A 25,386-nucleotide genomic window follows, 5' to 3' on the forward strand; every position below is an offset into this window, starting at 1 on the left:
GGATCGGATATTGTGGCCTGATAAATTTGGAACATAATATATTATTTCTAATATCCCTTCGTCGCCTCGATGGGTTCGATTTAAAATACTGTGAAATAAAGTTAAAAAAGTAATAGTAAAATAGTATGGATGCTTGTCGAAGTCCGTGTGACCAACCATATAGGTTGCTTAGTATTAATTCATTATAAATTATGTAACTATAACTTTTTACGATTTATTTTCTCATTCCGCACGCTCATAGCTTAGAGAACGATACTACCCGTTCTCCAGCGAAATCCTTGATAACTGCTCACAGAAGAGATGCAGTGGTGCGTGCTATTACAGGAACAAAAGCAATTGACACACAGACTGCAGACGCGACTTGGACGCGGCAAAGCACACGCTCGCGCTCGAGAGATTCGGTGCTGTGTGCGACTGACAAATTATCGCAAAACCGGCTAATAGCTGCCGAGCTTTATAGCTGTGATACTTGACTGCGACGAATCTCGTTAGTAGATTGCTAGTAACCACGAGCCTGGTAGCTTTACTGAACGTGTAGACAAGCTCACGATAATCAACCTGGAAACTTTGCAAGCACTAGCCCTAGCAAGACCAACGCTGAATCTGCCACGCGAATCGGAACATACTGAAAAAATCCATCGAGAAACTCAGTGATCTGTACCTGTGAGTTAATTTTCACGACGAACCCTTCGTCGCATTGGACGGGTTCAACGAGAACGGTGATCGAAGTTTGGATTGCCTAAAAGCATCGATAGTGGATCGGGAGTTTGCAATTTGAGAGTGCTACTCGACTACTGTGTGTGCCACAATGCTCTATTTAGTTGAAATTAGCTTCGAACAATATCTAATTAATTTGAATTTGAATTAATGGTGGTACGACCCTTAGAAACGAGTTTGCTCATAAGACTTATTCCACAAATGAAATATTAGAAATCCGTGTAATATATTTATGGACACGAAAATGAAACAATATCTTATATTAAATTTATTTTAAGATTAATATTAAATCTAAGCATAATAAAATAAAAATAATGTAAAATAATGTAAATGGGCATTATATAAACATTTTACATTTCAACATGTTCCTTAAATATTAAAGCTAAGTTTAACCATATAGTTTGATTATATCATTCGTCGGTAAGAAGACACCGAGTTTCTTCAGACCTGTAAAATTAATGATTTTTAAATAACACTTATTGGTAAGGAAATTATAGTTACTGGAATAATAAATTGAGACCGTACTATATTTTTTTTGCTTAGATGGATGGACTAGCTCAAGGCTCGCCTGGTGTTAAATGGCTATCGGAGCCAATTCAATTCCATTAAATAACAGGCGAGCTAGTCCGTAAACGTCTTGAGCCCGAAATAGTATTTACAATATATAATTTTATAGGTTTCGAAGGGTTAACCACTGTACTATTGTGGCTTCTGGTAATCACTTACCATAAACTCGTCCATACAAAAAAAACTTTGTTACAATTTTCATTTTTTGTTTCTTCTTCATTTAATTTGTTATAATTTTGAGAAGTTACTTACATAGCAGCAGGCTACTCCAAGGTGCGCTTGGTTTGGACATAGAAATTGCGAAATCGTCGATATGTTGTCTGGATCACATTCCTCCGTGCGCACGCATATACCTCCTTGTCTGATGCAATCCTCCTCTAATAAAAACACAAATAAATCAAAGATTATTATCATCATAATTATTATTAACATAAATACGATCGTCGCGACATCGATGGTCGCGACGAATGAATCAATCGCAATACGATCCATTCATGGTTAACGGCATATTTCCATTGACGTAATCAGGATGGTTGGTATTAATTATCAGCTTTTTGCACTAAAGTGTTGAATAGCGCTGTAATGGCATCCGCTGCTAACCTCAATATGTTACCCGCAGAATGAAAAGTCCTACTATATAATAGGACTTTAGAAATAACATAATAGAAATTTCCATTATATAGTTGGAGTTTTTTTTAAATAATTATAATTAAAATTAATAATGATTAATAAAAATCTGACAAGTTCAAACTATTAGTTAATTATCTGATACCTATTAGATTCGGATGAGAGTATTATTTATGATAATCTTACTTTTTTTATAATAAACACTGTTTTTTGTTAAGTACATATTTGTTACATGCTTACTGACGATTTCACTTTTGATAGCGTAAATAAAATAAGTAAATAAACATTATTGTAATTTATGATTAATGACAAAAGTAAATTAAGAACGACAAATGAAAACTATCACAAAGATTTTAATCTTTACCTAAAAACACAATGTATTATTCGCAAAACAGGAAAAGGAAGAAATTGCCTCTAAAAATGATTTTGTTTCTTCAATCAAGTTCCTATTATCAAGATTTTATCTCCTTTTCATAGCTGTGTGGAAGATGATTTTTATTTAGTTTTGTTTTACCGAAATTATGTTTATATTATTGTATTGCATTAAACAACAGAATCATAATATAAGATTCATAAGTAGTTCTGTGTACACCACACTTCGTCATAAATTTTCAAAATATAATTTTAGTCGCTCGTGATCCGAACAAAATGTGGCAGCTCCAGTATGATTTAACATTCACGTTGTGAGTCGAAAATTTATTTAAAACATCACATATTATTACACAGATACGCTTAGATAAAAAAAATCACAAATCGTAATGGTATTTATTTTACGCGGGAAAATTTAGGAAATGAAATAAAAATATAACGTTAGTACATAGTTAAAAAGTGGTTTTCTGGAATGATCAAGAAGTATTGATTACGAAGAATATTATTTGTGCAGTCTCATTTAACGAACTCGACATCTTAGTGCTTCACCGTAAAAACTATTTAAAACCAGACCAAGGTCTTGGATCGGGAGACAAAAAGAGTCCAGACTATAATTCTAAATTATCAACAAGAATTTAATTTAATTACGAAGTACAGAGATAAAATTCTTAAAAAAAAATTATATTTGTTATATTGATGTTATGAATTTATAAATTGTATTTGTTAATCGAAATATCAACGTTATTTACGTAGATTACAAAAATATAGGTCCCGTAATTACAGGAAAATTCTTAAAATATATCTAGAAGCAAAAATAAAGCCATTCATAAATCTCTGTACTCAATCCTGTCTGTCGGTCTGAGGAAGTTCTTGAATCGGGTCACCTTGACATATTTTTAGATATCTGCTAATGGCGTATTCACAGTGAAATTCGAAAACAGATCGGTTTAATGTTGAACAAACACTATGCTGTTTATTTAGTTTGACTCAACTGTTAACATTTTCTATGGTAATTAATGAACATAAGTTTTTTTTTTTAAATTCTATCTCAACTTATTTTACTCCCATCTTGTTCCTTGGTGGCAGAAAATCGTAATTTATTTTTATTATCATTAATAGTTTCGATTGAATAAATTAAGAAGCGAATTAAAACTAATTTAATTGAATTAACTAAATTACGTTAAAATGAACATGAACTAATAATATAACAATTGGACAACTATTTACGGTAAACCCGATTCTTCTAAAATCATTGCCACGTCACTGATTTTAAGTTTGGTTAACTGCACCAAATAGTACCTATCTATTTAACTCACGCTGGAAAAAAGTATGTCTTTCAAAAACACGTGTCGGTCGGGCTTGCATTTTTTCCTGCCGTGATGAGTAAATATTGTTTTCAGGGAGGAATCAAAAGTTAACTTAACTTAACCTTTGTTATTTATTAAATTTATTTACCTCTAAGAATTAGATAAAGTGTTACAAGAGAACCAGAGACGTGGAAATTGAGGCGAAGAGCTTGTGGTGGATTGAAGCCTTCCCTTACTCATATAGAACAAGGAGAATGCAATCAATTGCAAATGATAATATGAACCAATAAAAATATGCAAAAAAATAACACTACATTGCAAATAAATCGTTTGCGAACTTATGTGTTAACAAGAACAAGTAAGCATGCGCCAAGAAAATAAAAGAATGTGTAATTTATTATATTATAATATTTAACCAGGGCCGTGAATGGCACTTTTCTATCTGAAAATAATGCTCAAAAATCGAAATTTCCATCTCGACATGATATGAAATAAAAATTAAATACGTACATTACTGCCCACCCGATAAAAACCAGTGCGCATCGCGATTATACCTATCAATGATCAATACAGGATCAAGGTACATATGCACGTTAATAAATAATTTTATTGATTCAATCCGCCCATCCTAAGCAAAAATTAGATATCATGAATTGGACTACCAAAATTAAAAACATATGGTGGCCGACCGATTTGGCTGTGCTGGCTCCCACTAGGAAACCAATCATACACTGTCATAAAACCGTATATTTATGATTTTTCTTATTCATTTTAATGAAATTAAAACATTAATAATACCACATTTCTGAACAATGTAAAAAATATAATATAGGTATAATGTATCAGGTATAATTGCAAATTGTATCAAAAACTTGATTTTTTGTTGTTTTCCAAACCAATTAAATTAAATCAATAAGCAAAATTAAACTTTTTAGATACGTCATGTATCCTTTCATTAAAAAAAATGCGTTAGGCATTGCCTCAAAACATTTCTAGTATTACCTACACAAGTCTATCACGCTATTAAAATTTAATAATTTTTAATCTATAATTACAATTTATGTACATACGTTATGGTATTCATATTTCGATATCCAAAACTGATAACATTAAGCACATTTGAAATTTTTGCTAATTCTAAAAACGTCTTCTATTGTTCTTTGAGCTAGTTAACGATGTTGTTATCAGTCATTCACTAAAGCAGATTGCGGTTCACGAAATTTCTAAGCTTCTAGCTTCCCTCATCGAACAAATAGAATCGCCAGCTTTTAAGCATGATTGTCACAAAATTGTTTAAAGCTATCAAACGAGCTATTGCGTTTCATTAAAAATCTTAACAACGTTAAAACTAACTTACCACTGAATGGTGTTTGTGTTAGCAAAGGACTGCTGCACACCGTTACTGCCATTAGCAAAACAATGACAAAAACACATTGTATTAGTTTCATTTTTAATTTTTTAGGTGTTGGTACCGCTCCCTGCGTTCGGTTGTAGTGGCTTACGAAGTATACGCACGTTGCAAGACATGACGATCGTTTTTATAGTCGCGAACGATAAACAACGTTGCGAACGCGTCAACATTATTTTCTACTACATTTATTGTAATTCGAACTACTTGCGTTTGTCATAATATACGGATTGACTGCATAATTTTCCACAGGTATAGTTATTGAATCATGGTTCACTATGCCTCAGACAATCAATGTACCTATTTATTGTAGTAACTTTTCAGAATGAACACCATTGATTTAAATATACACTCTCTGATGAACACCCAGTTAAAGTTTTCTGGAAAAATAGGTACATATTTTTGTTGGAAGTAATCAAGTGTTTCAAATTGAAGCATTGGATAGCCATTAGGTATATAACCACATAATAAAACTATAACAATGTATAAGAACTATTTATGCAAGGATTTCAGAATATAAAAATCTCTCTTAAATTCGCAAATTTGCAAAGATATTGTTATTACCAACACAAATGATTATTGTGTCAGAATTAAATACGTTCTTGACCTTGATATGATTTGTTTGTCGGCTACTAGTATGACCTGTGGGCCTCCCCGCTCATGTGACTATATTTAATGTATTTTGGGACGTATTGTAATCTTTCTCGGAACTCTTTTTAACGTGTTAAATTATTTACGATGAAAATGTAGTTTTAACCTTTTAATAGCCGATTCTCACTTACCCAGAACAGCTTCGATGACATACCCTGAAGTCACACTTTTAGGAATACCTAAATTGACTTCAGATTAATTTTTCAATAATTGTAAGATATAAAGTCATGATTATTATGGAGTTGTAATTCAAATAAGAGTAAATAATTCCTGAAAAGGAAACTGTATCAAGTCGTGGAAAAATTGTTTCTTCTGACAACTGAATCTTTAGTAAAACATTTTGTTGAACGAGAATTAGTCTAACTTAGTGTGAGTATAAAATGATAATTATTGGACGATATAGGTACTAGAACTACAGAGACTTGGTACAAAAATAACTGAAGGAACCTAGGTTCAGAAATAATAATTTTACAAAATAGCCTAAAATAATTTTCAATATTCATCTATCTTTGCGACAAGTGAAGTCATTTAGCCGTATTAAAATTATGTATCGTCCTGTGGATAATCTCTTCTTAGTTTGACAGAAATTACAAAGGAAAAATCTTCCACCGAGCGAGTGGTATTGCTACCGACCGATAGTCTTTATAGTTTTATCGGAACGAATGGGCGGGATTGAGGGCTTGGGGGGCAGGTTTGTTAACCACCCTAGCAGACCCTAGCAAATTATCATACGGTCCACCACCTTCGCTCATGGACGTCAGCAATGAAGGAGCACAGCGACGCCGTGGCCTACGGCTGAGAGCTCCCATTTGAAACTCGCAATCTTGCAAACCTTATTTGTCATATGTCATAGCGCTCTGAAAATACATACACAAGGGGAGAGCTCATTCTAGAGCTCGATGGCATATAGCAAAAAGTATCTCAGGAAACGCAGTATGGATGAATGCAGCGATTCTATATAAAGGAATATAGAGATAATCTCGAAAAATCCTCAAAGCTACTAAATGTTATTCTAAAAACTTGAACATCATACTCGTATGTAAATACGTTGCTAATGTTGCTAGCGCGAACCGGATTTCTTCTACACTATGATAACCACTGATATAGGGAACATAATCATGAAATTCTTTTTTATTGTGTTTGGAGGCAAACTAGTTTACGAGTCACATGATATTGTTGGTCATCGGCATTGCCAAGGGCAAACCTAACGTCTACCTATATACCTATATTATAAGACTTAAAATGTCGTTTTAGAAAGCCATATCATATCTCTGCAGAAAACTGGAGAAGTGCAGTTGACTTCCAATAATAATTTATATAATCCACAAAAAAATTAGAAGAATTGCTAGGTAATACACTATAAACAAACATAGCAATGGTGGTAGTTATTATTATTGCTGCGGTGTACTCTCCCACATCGGAGTGATTTTAAAAACTAGAGTACGGAAATGTTTTAAACGAATCTTAGAGCATTAATTTCAATTACTAAATATTTAATTAAAATTCACCGAGACAAAATACGTTCCAGATCCTAAGCATTGCAACGATGTGAATATTTTTAACTGCAAGTTTTATGTGTTAAAATTAGGTCAGGGCTAGTATAGATTAACGTTTTATTTTCAAACATTGCGCTCCAAACAGATCTTTCCGTGTTATGATGAGAAAATAAATTGGGTCAGTTTTTTGTTTATCGTGTAGTGTAAACATGTGAATGAGCTCACAAATCACTTGCATTAAGTGGTTACCGGAGTCCATGGACATATAAAATAGATGACGGTACTTTAACAGCTCTCGTACTCTTCAAAAAGAAATAAGTTTCAACTTCGCTAGACGCCCTTGCCACCACTAATTGCCGACTCTAATTTGCGGGTATGATTTATTCATTACACTCTCTTTTTCCCTCATCTACTATTTATTTACTGGAAATAATAAACAATTTTTCTAATGAAATACGTACTACGTATACTACGTAATAAATACCAAACCCGCAAAATTATAATTTGCGTAATTACTGGTGGTAGGACCTCTTGAGAGTCCGCACGGGTAGGTACGACCACCCTGCCAATTTCTGCCGTAAAACAGTAATGCGATTCGGTTTGAAGGGCGGGCAACCGTTGTAACTATACTGAGACTTTAGAACTTGTATCTCAAGGTGGGTGGCGACATTTACATTGTAGATGTCTATGGGCTCTGGTAACCACTTAACACCGGGTAGGAAGTAGCTGGTCCACCTACGCAAAAAAAAAATTAAAAATATCCTGAACATGTGTTAAGTACCAATTTCATTAGAAAAATAGTAACTGTCTGCGAGATTTGGACACCCTCATAGTTGCATCGCACAGTTGGAGTACATCTGGCGCCCTATCTTTTAAGCTACGACGGTTACGAAATATTTCACATCTATTTGGTTGTAATTTGATTGTTCCTCTAGATATTATAACATTCAATTAAAATGAAAAAAAATGAGGTATTTCCATAAATTTAATAAACATTTACTTCGTTTTATTTAGATTATAACACACAAAAATAGGATTACTTATTTCCATATAAGTTTGAGAATACATATTCGAAGACTAAGATAACTAAGCTAACACCTACGACCATCGATAGATATTAAAAAATATCTTATATTTAAATCTAAATACAGGTACTTTGGGTACTACTAATATGGCTCTACAAAACATATGTATGAAGATAGTATTATTAGATAATTCAGTTCTAAAATGAACTTCACATGTTTCTATTAGTACTAATGATAATATTATTGTGGTAAAAATAAAAAATAAATCAGATCTTATTTCTAACGCAACAGGTAACCGTATTATACATGTTGAATGATCAACAGAGATGTACTTGTTCTTATATGTATAATCTTATCTAATAATATGAGATTTATATTAAGGAAGATGCAAATGCAGCATAATTAAAGTTCTTTGGTTCTAGTTAACTAGTTACCGATAGACGTGCGATTTAAAAAAAATCGCGTTTTATACAACGTGGCAACTCGGTTTTAGCTCAATCAGTTACGCGACATCGTCCGCACCAAGGAGTATGTTATCTAGTCATGTATAAAAAAAAAAAGAGAACCCGAGCAACAGATTCAAATAGATTTTTATCGTCAACGAAGAAATCTCGTATTTTTTTAAAAGTCTATTATTATTTATTCGTTGAGTTTGCGTACTTCGGATATCACGTGATCGAAAGATGTCTTCAAACCATTGGTTCGCGTGCTCACTTAATCGAAAGTCTTAATCTAATAAATGCTTGCAGTACGAACAGATAAGATCCGCAGATAATTATTATAAGTTCTAGTAGTGGTTGAATCCTTTCTATAATTTCTCTACGTGAGTTGTTCGAAAGGTTCGTTGCTTTTTTTTTTTATTTAATGCGAAAAGTTATTAAACTAAACGTTGACTTTAACAAACTTATCAAACATTAAAGAGTATTTAACACACTTATGGGCAGGTACTGTAAGCTCAATGATAGAAACTCGACCATAATTACAGCTTAAGATTTAAATTTATTTTATGTGATTTATTCTCTTCTTTTATATTTAGTCTTTTTGAAGAAAATAACTTTTCCGAAAGGAAACCTTTAAACTAAATATTTTCAATCATTATTACACTTAACAGCCAAAAATATTGATGGGTTGAGAGCACATGAAAAACTGATACTTTAATGTTTTGTCTTTTCCAGTTAAAATATATTTTGAGTAAACGAATTTACTAAGAAAGTAACTTTAAGTTTGTGATAGTTTATAAAATAGTAAAATACACATCATACTATGTTTGTCGAAAAATATATCATCGATTAACGTTTTGTTTTTTGGTCATATTATTTCATTAATTAAAGAATATTATTATTGGCAAGGTCACCCGCGATATGCGGATAAATTTTGCGAACGCGCATTTACGTGCGATAAGTTTTTTTAATAACAAACCACATATTGACATTTGACACGAATATTCTAGTAATTATTGAATACTTGTACTTCCTTCGTATTTCATAAAATCACAAATTATAATAATTGGAACGTTTTTAATTTGTAGAGATTTTAATTGCGTATGTTGTTGAAAAAAAAAGGAAGTTTGATATAAATTTAAAATAACTTAAATTCAGGCAGATTACTTAATTGCTAAACGTATCGTCGCTGTTCATATTCTATCGAAGCTGACGCAATTCGCATCGCGCGATAGGAAAGCTACGGATAGCATAAACGCAAATTTATAATCTATATAAATAAGGTGAATATAAAAAAGGTGAAACGAAAACAGTTAAATATAAATACTATTTTCTCCTGTTTTCGAACAGATTCGATTTTTTTCTGTTTTGTTTACTAGCTATTGACGACCTTTAGTGTTATCAATAAATAAAAACTGGAAATAGTCGGTTAAAAAAAGACACGGCGCTATAATTAAGTATCATTTTCTGCTCTGTTTTTCAATAGCTCTTTTATTTTGTCAGTATAATATCAACTATAAGTAAAAAGAATATTTCAGATGTTTCCCGACATTGCATTAGGTATAAAATCTATAACAGAATGCAAGCGAAAATATAAACATAAAATTATTTGGAATCTTGAGCTGTCAATGATTATGTTCGTATTTCCACCAATGAACGACGACTAACTAATCTAAACAAAATATGGATAGCTGGCGGTCACCTGTAAATCGAAAAATGAAGAAAAGCGCGGTGTTAACAATGTCGTGTGAAATATGAAGCACCTTTGCTTTCCAAAATGCGATTTCACGAAATTTGATAATGTTAACAATTACATTACCTTACTTTTGGTTTAGCTTAGCAAATCAGTATTATTTTTCGTTTATGTTATGAATTAATGTCTTATACACGATGTATTATTAAATATCATACGACTAATAAATTAATTTAAAAAAATTATAATACTATTTTCTTTTTCATTGCACCCAATTTTAAACAGTTGAAAATCAGCTGATACGCGTCACGTGGTTCGTCTAGTAAAATTTGCATTACATCGCGGTCGAATGCCAACTTATTAGCTATTTATGTTAAAATAGTAGTTAATTTTATTTCAAAAGTTCAACTTCAGCCAGGTTAATTTAATTGCCTACAAAAATTAGTTGGTTTGCAATAGATCGAAATACATTTTCAGTCCAACATTAATTGATCGAATGTTTCAAATTAATCACACATTTATAAATTAAATCGATCAATAGCTACAAAAATACGCAATTTTTGGATATGCTTTCAAAATAACGATATCTTACAAGATATGTTTAGAATTCTTATTGTCAAAATACTGTACTTATAAATAAAATCAATACTAATGGTAGGTTCATTTATCATCCGCATTTCATTTTAGTTTTGTTTATTATTGAATTATTTTTGAAGTATCTTTGTTAACCGCAAAATATATACGAAAGATGAAGGACACTACCAAAGTAATTAATGTGGTATTTCTAATTTAATCAGATTATCTCTAGAGGTCATTTATTTGTTTTAATTACGTAGACAATGATACTCAGAGGACAATTACCGATAAAGTAACATGATCAAACGTATTTTCTTGTATGAATTGAAAACAGTTTTTTTTTATCAATACAAAAAAACTATACTGCAAAAAGTCTAAAAGATTTTTTTCGTCAAATTAGCTTTGAGTGCGGTCCAAAAAATTATCTGCGGCCTCGTTGTCTAAACTAGTTAATTCAGAGCAAAATAAAATTATTTTAGTAAAGTTAAACTTTATAAGCATGCTAGACAACAATCCTTATTAGATTAAATTTTCAATAAAATATATTCTATTTATCTCTAAAGTATACACAATATAATAGGTAATAATAGTAGTATGTAGTAATATAATAATAGTAGGAGCTGATTTATATTGATCCAATAGTCTCGGACAATTCCAATAATAACGAATAAAGTCACTAGAGCTTGTTGTTAAACACGTGCTAAATTTATACGTAACCGAGGCATTCGCTAAATGAATGCGTGACAGTGAGTGAGCGCGACACAATTACATTTGTTCTCAATACTGATTATGAGTTACGCAGACGGAAAATACTGCAACGAAATAAAAATGGTCAATGGCCATTCGTTACATATAAAAAAAAAAAAAACTTAATTTGCATACCATTTGGTATCTTACACATTTACCTTGGATCAACGTAAAACTGCTTAACGTCACATTTAAGTACATTTAAATAGTAGAGTTTTATTTTTTTACGAAACTAAAATAACTTACTACTACTATAATAATCAAGATATAAGATTTAAAATCTTTTGCAAAATGCAATATGGAGATTCTCATAAACATCAAATTACTATCATAATTTTATTGATAACCTTACATTAAGTAATGAATTACATTCCAAACTAGTGTTAAGATGAGATTACATTATAAGGTGACTAAAAGTCACAAAAAGAGTTATTTTTTTTTTATAAATTAACATTTAATACTGTTAAAGGGATCGAACCCTTTAATATAGAGATTAAGAATATTTCTTCATCGCGAAATTAACAAAAAACACCACAAATCTGAAGCGAAAACTGTAATTAAACTATACAAACCTTAAATCTCGTACGAGTTTAGGGAAATTTATCAATGTATAATATATTATAGTATAAATGTTGCGACATAAGATAAAGCACATTTCCGAGGAAATATACAGGGTGGCCCATAAGTCCTTTGAAAAGTAAAATTTGAATAAAACGAACAGGGCGCGCGTGAGCGGTGCAGGGGAAGCGGGGGGAGTAACTTCGGTGTCTGGGAATTTAGTCGCGATGGAGCGTTTTACCGGAGCGGACCGTGCGTTTTGTGTGCGCGAGTTTTATAAAAACGACAATTCGGCAACCGTTGCGCGGCGTAAATTTCGAGAACACAAAGGTTTACACAACTTTGACGACACTCCAACTCTTCAAACGATTAAGAACTGGGTTGCTAAGTTCGAGGAGACCGGTTCGACGTTAGATAAACCGCGGTTGGGTCGCCCAAGGACGTCACGTACGGAACAAAACATAGACACAGTGACACAGTCTATTCGCGAAAATCCGACACAGTCAACTCGTAAGCGCGCCAGAGCATTAAACGTATCCAGGACATCGTTACAACGGATTTTGAAGAAAGATTTACATATGCACCCTTACAAAATTCAGTTGGTTCAAGAATTAAAGGAAACTGACGGTATTCAAAGACAAAATTATGCGAATGAAATGTTGAATCGGTTTACTTCCTTCAATAACATAATGTTCTCTGACGAGGCTCATTTCCATCTTAACGGGCATGTTAGTAAACAAAATTGCCGCTATTGGAGCCCCATCAATCCAAAACTTAAGCATCAGAAGCCCTTACATAGTCCGAAAGTGACTGTTTGGGCCGCTATGTCAGCCCATGGTATCCTAGGGCCTTACTTCTTTGAGGATGGCAGAGGGCGCGCAGTTACTGTTACGTCGGAGCGATATGTGGCTATGATCGAAGAGTTTTTCATACCAGAATTGCAAAACTTTTCAGGCTTTAATGCCAGGACGTGGTTTCAACAGGATGGGGCCACTTCTCACACCTCTAACACTGCTATGCCCGTTATCCGTCAACTTTTTCCTGGCAAAGTTATCTCTAAGAGAGGAGACATTTCCTGGCCTCCACGTAGTCCAGATCTGACTCCGACGGATTTTTTTTTGTGGGGCTACCTTAAGGCTAAAGTATACGACACAAACCTGCAGTCAATTGAGGCCCTAAAAGAAAACATCCGCAGAGAAATGACAAGCATTTCAGCAGTGACGTGCCGCGCAGTCATCGACAATTTTAGACGTCGTTTGCAAGAGTGCCGTGATCGCAACGGATTACATTTAGGAGATGTTATTTTCAAAAAATAATTCCCGTTTTTTAAGCTTTTTATGTAAATAAAAATTTAATTCATAATGTAATTAGTTTTATTTTAATAAATTTTTTTTCATATCAAAGGACTTATGGGCCACCCTGTATATTGATGTTAAATCATTATCATCATAACTGATCTATTTATTTCAGTTGTCTTTACACTAAAATACATCAAAACCGTAAATTCACGTACCTTTCATAGTTTATGAATTTAATTTAAAAGGAAAGGGGATTAAAAGTTACACAATGTCCAAGGGGAACAATCCCCAGAAACAGAGATAGTAATTAGTAATGCTGATAATTCCAGATTTGAAATAATCAGATCAGCTGACGCCCGAGGTCGACGACCTCGTGCAATGGGGGATCATGCAGATTCCTTCGCATTAGATTACGCCTTCATGAACATACTTTTTCTAAGACCAAGTGCTTAACTTAGTAATTAGCCTTTTTCTTTCATATTTAACCTTTCAGAGAAAGAATCTGTACCTATTTCAAAGAAGATGCACTAAAATAATTATTAAATTTGTACATACGAAACAAGTTTTGCACTTATTACTCGCCTTAAAAAAGTGCATTAAATTTGAGGATTTGAATTCAATTAATCTAAAAAATTAAGGATTTATTAACAAAAGTACATTTAATATTAGTAGTAGTACCTACCTATTTGTTAAATTCCATTGACCGTTGCCTAAAATGAATCGCCAGATGTTAGGGGGAACAGCAATCTATAGATATTACAACGTAAATGACGCCTCACACCTTCAGATATGAACTCATTTTATTGTATAACGGCTGGTCTACTGTTCCCGAAATCAGAAGGCAAATCTACTGCACGGCATAAATAGGCAGGTACTATCTTTTGTTCACTCTATGATTAAACAGCGTCTGATAATTTAAAGGTGTAAAAAGTAATATACATTGTTTTTCAATACAAGATAATGGAATTCCCAGAATTATTATTACTAATATTACAGATGAGGAATGGATGTACAATAATTTCACAGAAATTTTAATATGAACCATCAAAGTGTGCCTAGAAAAAAACCTTTAAGTATATTTAATTTGAAACAGGCAGTATAGATTAATAAATCCAACAATTGAACTTATTAAAAAATCAATCAATAATTTAATTTAATCAAAAATAAATCAAATAGTACTACCAATAACCTATGTGCCTATGTTTCTGGATTTTGTGCTAAATCGACAGTCAGATCCAAAATATAATGAAAACTCATTCTTTTCAAATTCCCTTTTTAATATATACCTGTACTGTAAGTCTTCACCAGTCTTTCAATCACTTTACTCAGTACTATAAAAATTCTTAATAGCCCTGCACTATAGTTCAAGATCATTACTTTTCTTTCTAGCTTCATTCAAGCCTGTTTTAAACATATAATTTAATTTAATTCCCGGCATGCTGTTCTAGTTTAAGCTATCCTAACTAGAATTCTGTATTTCATACACAGCACACTATCCACTATAAATTAAGTTTGATATTGAATCTGTTAAGACTACGATTCTTTGGTTTGATGGAACACTAACCAGCGATTTAAAGTAACATATAAAAATATTGCAAGTCACTAAGCCCAGCTTGTTCATAACCGTTGAAATCTAATATAAATGGTTTCATAAATTAAAAACTATCGAACATATAGAAAAATTACAATACGACCTTCAATTGCCTAAAATTCATATGGAAGTGTTTCAATTTCTGCTCAAAAAACTTCATTCTTGAATTTAGTTATCAATAGTTTTCTGTTTTTATATAGAAGCTTGTCCTAGTTTTGTTCATTATATTCAGTACACCAATGCTACCCAATCTTCAACATTACTCAACGATTGTTATTTGTGCAAATCCAATCAAAGCTTTGTCGTCATAAGTTTGATTGGGCCTGGATGAATTCTGTGAAAAAATGGTTAATATTTATTAATCGATGTTTATTTTTCTTAAATAACGAAATATTGTTTTGATATGGGTACATGTGACTTTTAGTGGAAATTATTGCTTTATTATCTAAGGCCTCAATGAGATCAGATACCCATAGAACACCCCAACACACCATAAGTGTATTCATGCAAAGACCTTTGAAATTTGTAAAGAAAAATGTTAAAATTTTACTTTTCTTACCAAATGGAATGTAATAGCTTTAGGAGCGGTCTGCATAGCAGCAACATGGCCATTAAGTAGTTTTGCCAAATTCGACGATATAGGCACTGAATCATTAGGGTCAATCAACCCAGCACCTACTAGTTCTGAAGCTATCCCTTCAGCAGTGTCCTTCCCAATGACGTACTCAAATCGAATGTCATTTAACTCGCCGCGAGAATTCCTGTTAAGTTCAATTAAGAATCAAGACCTCTGTAATTTTTCAAATACATAGAAAGAAGAAATAATAGAAGAAAATAAAATAGAGCTTTGTATATTATATAAGCTTAAACAGGTATTGAATTTTCGTATGAAGATGTAATTTAAGCATTTTATCAGAATATTTTCATAAAAACTCATGATGGACATAAGAAATATGCCAGTTTTTTTTATATAATGACAGCTGCTAAACTATGTAGGCAGCTGTTTGGCTGTGTCTTCGGCATTAGTGATGTTCATGACCTATGGTGACCATTTACCATCAGCTATGGCATATGCTGATATTTCCTACAAAGGTAATTAAAAAAATTTAAACTGTTCACCCAGAGTTGTGGTAAAGGTATATAGATAAATCCATAGATTCAGAGTGAAGAAGAATATTACGTATATATAACTAAGTAAATTATTCAAAGTTACAAACCTCAATCTTAGGACCAAATTGACAACTGTGGGAACAATCTTCATAATAACAGGTTGTGCTTTTGGTGGTTGTTCAGGTTGCGACTGCGACTGAGTTGGTTGTGGTTTTGGTTGCACTGGTGGGGGTTTTGGCTGTGTTGATTGCGGGTTTGACTGTGCCAATTGTAGTTGCGGTTGTGCTGATTGGGGTTGCAGTTGTGTTGATTGGGGTTGCGGTTGTACTGATTGGGGTTGCGGCTGTACTGATTGGGGTTGCGGCTGTGCCGATTGGGGTTGCGGCTGTGCCGATTGGTGTTGCGGCTGTGGTGATTGGGGTTGTGGCTGTGCTGATTGAGGTTGCGGCTGTGCTGATTGCATTTGCGGTAGTACTGGTTGTAATTGCGGTATTGACGATTGCAATTGGGGTAATACCGATTGCATTTGGGGTAAATTTGACTGCAGTTGCAGCATTCCCGATTGCAACTGTGATACACCACATTGCAGTTGTGGCAGAGCAGATTGTAGTTGTGGCAGAGCTGTTTGCAATTGTGGCAGAGCCGATTGCAATTGTGGCAGTGCTGATTGCAATTGTGGCAATGCCAATTGAGGATGTGGTAGTGCCAATTGCGGTGGCATCTGTGCTGATTGCGGTTGTGTGGTTGCCGCCTGTAATTGATTTTGCGCCTGCACCAATTGTGATTGTAACTGTAGCGACTGTGGTTGGGGCTGAACCATTTGTGACTGCGATTGCATCATTCGCGGTTGCGACGCAATAATTTGCGGTTGGGATTGTGGCTGTGCCAACAATAACTGCGGCTGAACGACTTGACGCTGTGGCTGCGCAGCTTGCGGCTGCTGCGATGTAGATTGAGATAGCGGTTGATCTAGTTGCAATTTTTGTGCAGGTAGCTGTGTTTGGTGTGGTTGTGGCAATGCCTGTAGTGATTGGGTCTGAGACATATTCGATAGTGGTTGCGCCTGGACTACTTGAGGCTGTGTTTGTTGCGGCTGAACTGGCTGTTGCTTAGAATCAGTTGAAATTTCCTATTAAAAAGAATAATCAGTATTAATATTAATGACAGCTTTGTATTCTTAATGTTTTTAAAATACATGAATGTCATGCAGCTTAATAAACCTGAGTGTTATTGGTGTAAACTTACGTCTTCATTTTCACTGGCACTAGATTCTGCCTTTTGAATCTTGTTCATAGGAAGTTGATCATCTTTGGTAGGAGTATCATCATCGGAATCAACACCGCCTTCCTCTTCTTCACTCCACACCCATTCTCCAGTCATTGTACGATGAAGACGACCTGACGTAGCAGAATGCTTTTTGCTTGCCTGGAATATGTTCTTATTTTACACTACTATACATGAGTCGTCTATTATCAAAGGCGGCAATCTGTACATTTGGACAAAAATTTTTTATTGATATGTCAATACAGATTTATTTGAATATAATCGTCTCCTTCAAAGAATACGGTTCAAAACCTGCATTAAATAAAGGTTAATAGTTAACCTGTTATTTATCTAAGATGTCGTTCCGAAGAGTTTTGTGACTGCCAATGGAATACAAAGTCAATAATTCGTTTTTCTGATTTACCAATCATTGTCCAAAAGTCAGATTGCCGCCTTTGATAATAGTCGACTCACATCATGTAACATCAATATCACGTTGAAAAGTAAAAAGCTTGCTATAACGTTTTATCATCATAATTACACCACTGGTTGTGAAACAATAATGCAAAGTTAAATATGATGTGAAAATTTGAATACTTAGGCTTAAATGGAAATTGTTAACATTAAACTGACCACTAATTGGTTTAAGTTATAACCATATGAATACCAATTATCCATAAACTAAATAAAAATTTACATTTTGCCACTTTACCAAACTTTAATATAGTCTTAGGTTATTCTGTGTGCAAAGAAATATAAATGTCAAAATGTTAGGTTTAGAAAATTTTATGGTAGTTAGCACTTTATTGAAATGACAACGAATAACACCTAAGTTGTCTATATATCAAATGTCTAAAATAATAAATGCAAGATTAAGCCTGAAAGGTATATTTTATTATGATTACAGCTCCCGGTAACTAAAAAGAGCACCACACCTTTGTTACTCTAGTTTCCATGCTGGGCCCTATGGCAACCAAAGTTTGAGTTAAATATTTTCTATCTTTGGCTTTTTTGAAAAAAGGATGCTTTAACAACTCTGTAGCAGTTGGACGCTTGGTTGGATCCTTTTGTAAGCAATCCACTATCATTTTCCTGAATGTTTTCCCATAAGCTTTATATTGATCTTTTTCTTCAGCTCCTAAAACAATAAGTATGAATAAAACATACTTAAATTCAGAAATGTTATTTTTTTTTTATTTACACATTTAATTATAAAACCTGATCACTTTCATGTCTACCTTATTCTCAATAAGTACTTATACTCAAAATAATTTTATTTCTTTCATTTTTTCATACAACAGTAGGCAGTTTGACTGTGTTGTCAATTTACCTACAAATCTTACTTACCTGTCAAAAAACTTACTCTGCAGACAATGTTATTTATATTATCTTGTTCAAATGTTGTCTACATCTGCTATTCAATAATATACTATCGGTAGACTATTTAGTGTCTGTGACCACTTTTGATAACACTTAATACTTTATGTATAGACAATACGCATTATATATAAATCTTATGTATAGACAATACAGAGTGAAGTATAAAGTACTCCACGTACCTGTATCTAAATTAGGAGGATCATTCTGCAATGTCAACATCAACACTTTCATTGGAGGGTATTTATGGTATGGAGCAGTTCCTGTAGCCATTTCTATGGCAGTTATTCCAAATGACCAAATGTCAGCTTTGAAATCATAGCCATGATCCTGTGAAGGCAATTTTTAAATCATACTGAAATTTCATTTCAAATTGAATGTAGTTAAATAATGCCTACATAATTAAACCATTTTATTACAAGCTGTCCCCAATATAACATGGTTACATTTAATTTGTTTAAAATACAAATTTCAAGATGAACAAAATTATTTTACTGAGAATTGTCATTGCAGGCCAATTTATGAGCACACTTTTTTGACATTATGCAACAAATGATTATTTACTTGTTCCATGACTTCTGGTGCCATCCAGCATGGTGTACCAACAAAAGTATGTCTAACTTTTTGTCTAGACATATCTCTACCAGTAGCCAGCCATGCAGAAACACCAAAATCTGCCAACTGCACAGTTCCATCTTCACCTAGTAATATATTACCAGCTTTGACATCCCTAAAACAAAAAGTATAATATATCCTTACCTTTAAATAAACCCAATAAGATCTACTTCAAGCAATTCGCTACTATGCAAACATCGCTATGAATATTTCAAACACATGGATATTTTGTAAAATGTGTTCACATAATAATATGTTCGCAATAGCAAAATTTAGATGTATAACATTCAATATAATACACATAGAAAGCAAAAAAGTAACTTATAAAAATATAAAATAACAAAAAAATAAAACATGCATATTTCAGTTTACAATACCTGTGGATTTGTCCATTGCTATGGAAATATTCCAAACCTTTTAGCACTTCCTTTAAAACAGTAGCAATTGTAGCTTCATCAAAAACTCCATTGACACAATTGCTTACTCTTATTTTATGTTTGATGACATCTAAAAGACTGCCTCCTGTAATTACAATATCATTTAGGTTGGAAACTACTAATATAGATGATAGATTTCATCACCTTCTTTCATTAATTGATTGTATGTTGTAAAACATAAAACTTTATTTACTAAAGATAACTTAGAGTTTTATATGAAACAATTTGGTTGTACTTGTTTTATTTTTTATTTTACCTTTATTTATAATGAGTTTACCTTCAAGAAGCTTTAAGATCAACCACAGCTCATCATGCACCACAAAACTTGTATAATATGTAACGACATTCTCATGATTACAACTTGACATTGCCTGAAAAATTTAAGCCATATGTAAACTTAAATTTTGATAAGATTTAATACTGTCTATAAAACATTACGTAAATTCCTCATGCGACATTATTCCTACATAATTATAATTTTCTGCAATCTCAATTTTCTCATAGACAACTTCTAGTAAAATCATCATTATATTCTCCTGTTGATGAGAGCCTTTCTTACAAGAATAAAAACACACAGAACTGGCTTGCCTTTTTTTACACATAACATACTAGCTCACTCTAATAAGACTACTATGATAAGTATTATTACTTGAAAATTCCCAAACATAGTAAAAGTATTGAAAATTAAAGAGCCAAAACCCAACTACAAACTATGAAATTATAAAAAATAAATAATTGTATTCATAACTTTATTGATCCCTTAATGAAAACACACTTACCTGTATTTCCTTTAATAACTCATCCATCGAAGTATTCCATTTTTCTAAATTTATTCTTTTTATAGCACACTTTTCACCTCTTGGCTTACAGTATGCACTGTACACTACTGCTGTGGCACCAACACCTAGAATTTGCTGATTAATAATAAAAGCACCAAATATTTCACATAAAATTTTGTTTATTTATAGTTTAGATAATACACATGCAGTAGTCATCTGAGTAATGTTATGAGCTGCAGTATGCCCCTTTTTTATGGATTTTTACCATCATATGTTATCTGTCTACTTATATTTCAATACAAAAGACATAGTTCTCTAGCTACTGATTTATTCTCTCCTTCATTTATTCATGATTAGCAATTAATTCAATTTTTGAATGAAAACTTTAACTATAAATATAAACTAGCCTCCATTACTGTCAAATAATCAATAACTCATAACCAAATTATAATAAATTCTATATAATGGTAGATATTGGTCACGTTGTTTGATAAATTATTAACAAAGTGATATATTTCATGTATTCTTAGATCAATTTTATTTATGAAGTTCAATGTTGTTGTTCCATTATTATGAATAAATTTATATTCTCTGTACATATGTACTTACTTTATATTAACTTTTAGTATTAATATTTATGCCTATCAAACTTGTTTATAACAATCATTTGGGTGAAATTACAAATAATTTTCAAGAATTTTGTCTATCATCAGAAACATGGACATCATGAAATAAAATTTCTATGAACATTGTGGATATGTAGAGAGAAATTTATTTACAAATATTTGTAACAATATTCCACATACCGATTACATCCCCTATTTCATAGTCATCTTCGGTATTTGACCAAGGAATCGTGTTTGTGTTTGTACTGGCTGCCATTTTGCGCGAGAATAAATTTCCGATCCCAGCAGCAGCCGTACCGATCGACAAACGAGCTGTCCGCGCATATGACGACAGCGCATTTAGTTTACGGTCACATGCTCCCTCCGATTTCTATGCATATATAACAAACTACATTTTGCAATCTTAAAACAGCAATTCACACTAAAACCCATACAGGTTTTTAATGACAATGGATTATACAGATTATAATCCATTAAAAATGAGAACCTAAGTACCCACTGAACAGAGACTAACGGCATCTATTGTTCAGATAACGATAACTATTAAAAAATCGGAACACTCCTCACCTATCCAATATTTAGATGGCGTTCATTATGAATGGGAGTTTTAAGAAAAAACTGCAACTGGGTGATTTTCAGAAAAATTAACCCACGTGACGATCAGGAAATATAATTTTGGGATTAAATGAAATTGCTTAAATTTACTTTGGTATCAAATTATATGTAATTAACTAGCTAAATATGCTATTTAAATTAAAATTTTAATCATAAATAAGAGAAATATTCAAGTTTTTCGGTCATATGTTGACGGAAAGTGTTCCTGTACGTCACTTAATTTATTCAGTCAGAAATAAAACAACCAGGTATTGAAACAAAATCAACTTATATTAGCATAAGGATATGCTAAAAATGTTTCCAAAAATTTAGCATAATTCTATCGCAATTATAAATAATCAGCCAAATAGTTTCATTTTCGTCACTTCTTAGACACATCGCCCTAGAAAAGTTGTTGTTTACTAATGATACGTGTTACAAATTCATAAATCAAGCAAAGTGAGGAATTTTCGGCAATAACAAAATTCTAATAGTTTCAAAACTTAATACTCTAAAGAAATCTAGATACTTTTAAAACTAGTTTTGTACAATTTAGAATATAGCACAGTGACTATTATGAAAATTGCGTGACGAATAGGAATAATTTAAGCAGTATCCACACTGCCAATTTAAAACACAGTCACAAAGAGCGTAAAATTAAGATTCATTAAACCTTTTTTTATACACATAAAAGTATTCAAAGACTTAGGAGTCGTTGGTGATTATTTTATATTTTTACTTACACCTACCTACAGGATTATTTTTCAGAATTTTGCTTTAATTTTTCGCGATATCGCTTGGCTCTTTCTGCTGCGCTAAGCGCCATTCTCTACCGAACGAAATAATACTTTCTCCAATAACTATTAATTATTTCCTCCCACGGCACGTTGGATGCAGATGCCAACGGACCGGCCGCACTGGACATCAGTTGAAGAGGCCTATGTTCAGCAGTGGACAGTGGACAGGCAGAGATGATGATGATGATGATGATGATTTCCTTCCAAACCTCGCGCTCGTCTTCGGGAAAATGATCATAAATAGAATGCATACAAAAAGAGCACCAAAAAATGGAGCACTGCAGTAATTTTCTAATATCGCTTTAACTCATCGCAAGAGTAAAATGCTGCAGTTTTATACTCTTGTTGATTTTTCGCTGACATCCGAAATACTTCTCAGTGATTATGAAATGTGTAACAGGCCAGGGCCGCCTGGCATTATTAATGTAACATTGATTTAAATCAAAACATGTTAGAATTTTGTCAACGTCCCAATATACTACCATATCGGCTAGCAGAGCGATCATACATACGAGTAGGTATGTTAAATGCGAACTTATATCTGAAACAAGAAAAGTACCATTGTTTGTAGTAAAATTGGATAATATATCTATAGCAATTTTTTCAGTCAATTTAGATTCAAATCCAATGAGTCGTCACGGCTATTACGTGCGTACAAACAAACAATACAAATTTTACCTCTTAACAAATTAGGTAACACGTAGAGAAGTATCAATTACAGGATTAAATATTTCGTTGTACACTAAGCTTTATAATTCAAGTTCGTCACGATTTTATTCCGGTAGTATGTCACATGACGCTCAGGAGGTGACGTATTCATACGACAAAACTTTTAAAATTAAAAATAACTAATACTCTGTTAAATTAACTTGTTTTTAGTTTTATTAATCTAATATAGGTTAGTTTATATTTTAAACACAATATGCCAAAGTAAAGAAAATTGGTTTATTTACCTTTAAATACTGTCACTATCTAGAAAACTTTTTCTGCACGCCGAAGACAACAACACTTTCGTCACAGATTTTGTCGCAAATAAAGTTTAAACAGTAATGCCGGTATAGTAATCGGCAAACTTCTTGAGCAAATGACCTTGACTGCGCAGAACCGAATTTTAGATCACTTTGGTGGTGAGGATGAGGCGCGACGGCAGGGGAAATCGTATCGAGCGCGTTATTGGTAGATCAGTCGAACCTTGCGTCCCGCACCGCGCCCTCATTCCGCTTGCTCCCAAAAGTACGCTTGCGTACAGTGGAAAGTCTATCGTTATTAATCGTTACGTTATTTGTTATAATTGCTTGTGGACTTTGTTGCCATTGCTATTTGTTGAGTGTTTGTTGATTTTTTATAAAACGTACACCATGCCGTGACAAACTGGTGTAGTACTTAAAAGAAAGAGTAGAAAATTTGTGTACGACGTATATTGCTTCATTATAAAACAGGGGAAGAATGATATGGAAAAATTAAAACAGACTTCGGAAGCAACAAAAACATCAGTGAGTACTGTTAGGTGCATTATTAACGAAGCTAAAGGCTCTGGCTTGCTCGCCGTGTTGCGGACTCCGGGTAAGAAAAGATCAGGGAAGAAGAAATTTACCGGAATGCATAGTTTCGTTCAATCTGTAATAAAAAGATGTAATCATAATAACTACATAACAAGCAGCGAAACTCCGTACCGTAGAAAGGCTTCGAAAAATTTAAAGAAGATATAAATTTTAATGGCTCGGTATGAAGTTTACGACGAATTATGAAAGAGCTAGGCTTCAGATGGAAAAAAAACAGAAAATAATCGGAAGCTGGTAATTGAAAAAAGTTACATTCGATTACTACGAATCGAATATCTTCAAAAAATAATTAATTATAGACAAAAAAGTAGACCGAACCGACCGAGTTGTAAACTACACCGATGATCCCTATGTCGACTCATCACGATGATAGCAACTCGGGTGATAAAAACAGTGATGATGATGGTCAAGATTATGATAACGAAAAAAAAAATTACAAATACCAGCTTCGCTTCAACTGAACCAAGACCTGGCAACAGCTCTAGTTTTGACTTAATAGAAGGAATATCTATTTTACCCCAAGATTAAATTATTACAATTATTAACCTATATGTTTTGTTGATGTTCTAATAAATATATAAATAAATACATATGTTGATTTTAATAATTTAATTGCATTATGACGCAGAGTAAGTAATGTTTTTGCACGTGAGTGTACCATGCGCAAACTTACCCCCACTACGTCAACAAATGCTCAAGAAGTTTGCCGGTTATTATATCAAAATACGATCACAACGTTGTTAGGAAAGTAGAAAAAACACAAATTAGTAGATTTTGTCTTATGTAAGATATCAAATTCGCCGTGACGATACCGGATTTTTCGGTACTATAGTTTTCGTAGGACAACATTAATTTAATGATATTTCTTAAAAATAACCATACATTAATCACATAAAGACCGAAAAAACACTTTTAGATATAAAGACATTATGTTCGAACACCTAAACATACTCAAAGCTCAATAGTCTACAAGTACGAAGTATTCGAAATCTCCGAGAGCACCGTGGGACACAGGAAGTCATCACCTCCTGTGGTGCTTTTTTTTTTAAATATAAATATATCTATCGTCTTTTAATGGTGTTTTTCAATTTAACTTGATTTTAAAATGTCTGCCTTAATCATATAACATTTTACATCTACATGTGCCATATAAAAA

General features: G+C 32.9%; 3 protein-coding genes and 1 long non-coding RNA gene across 5 annotated transcripts in view; 1 reads left to right on the forward strand and 3 right to left on the reverse strand.

The window, feature by feature from the left end:
• LOC101746951 (uncharacterized) overlaps positions 1-25,386 on the forward strand; it is a 41,925-nt gene that overhangs the window by 1,134 nt on the left and 15,405 nt on the right. Inside the window, exon 1 of one of the 2 annotated variants that reach the window (XM_062668671.1) lies at positions 8,861-9,006. The exons of the other annotated variant lie outside the window; for it this stretch is intronic. The gene's annotated coding sequence lies outside the window, so the exon portion shown is untranslated. Of the gene's footprint in view, positions 1-8,860; positions 9,007-25,386 lie in introns of those variants that run through there. 2 annotated transcript variants of the gene reach the window in all.
• Positions 1,535-5,035, reverse strand: LOC100302628 (cold-related protein; the record flags this gene model as incomplete). Its single annotated transcript, NM_001163917.1, is given in 2 exon segments — positions 1,535-1,661; positions 4,945-5,035. Coding segments are annotated over 2 exon segments (218 nt in total), but the record flags the coding sequence as incomplete, so codon positions are not given.
• LOC101741399 (serine/threonine-protein kinase OSR1) lies at positions 8,114-21,788 on the reverse strand. The gene is made up of 11 exons (XM_038011885.2): positions 21,458-21,788; positions 20,652-20,776; positions 20,150-20,243; positions 19,813-19,957; positions 19,385-19,550; positions 19,003-19,150; positions 18,379-18,581; positions 17,426-17,605; positions 16,288-17,309; positions 15,630-15,831; positions 8,114-15,404 (listed from the first exon to the last, which is right to left on the reverse strand). Exons 1-11 carry the CDS (start codon positions 21,531-21,533, stop codon positions 15,330-15,332), a joined length of 2,436 nt encoding a protein of 811 aa, XP_037867813.1. The 5' UTR covers positions 21,534-21,788; the 3' UTR covers positions 8,114-15,329.
• Positions 22,142-24,949, reverse strand: LOC134198922 (uncharacterized). The gene is made up of 2 exons (XR_009973207.1): positions 23,622-24,949; positions 22,142-23,209 (listed from the first exon to the last, which is right to left on the reverse strand). It is a non-coding gene; the product is annotated as an uncharacterized LOC134198922 (long non-coding RNA).

This window comes from Bombyx mori, chromosome 1, assembly GCF_030269925.1.
Source record: "Bombyx mori chromosome 1, ASM3026992v2".
NCBI lineage: Eukaryota > Metazoa > Arthropoda > Insecta > Lepidoptera > Bombycidae > Bombyx > Bombyx mori.

Excerpts from the sequence above, each read along its gene's own strand:
- LOC101741399 (XM_038011885.2), bottom strand. The coding sequence starts at position 21,533 with ATGGCAGCCAGTACAAACACAAACACGATTCCTTGGTCAAATACCGAA. Across the intron at positions 20,244-20,651 it reads AGTTATTAAAGGAAATACAG|GCAATGTCAAGTTGTAATCA; the intron begins GTAAGTGTGTTT and ends TAAATTTTTCAG. Across the intron at positions 18,582-19,002 it reads TCCTCCTAATTTAGATACAG|GAGCTGAAGAAAAAGATCAA; the intron begins GTACGTGGAGTA and ends TTATTGTTTTAG.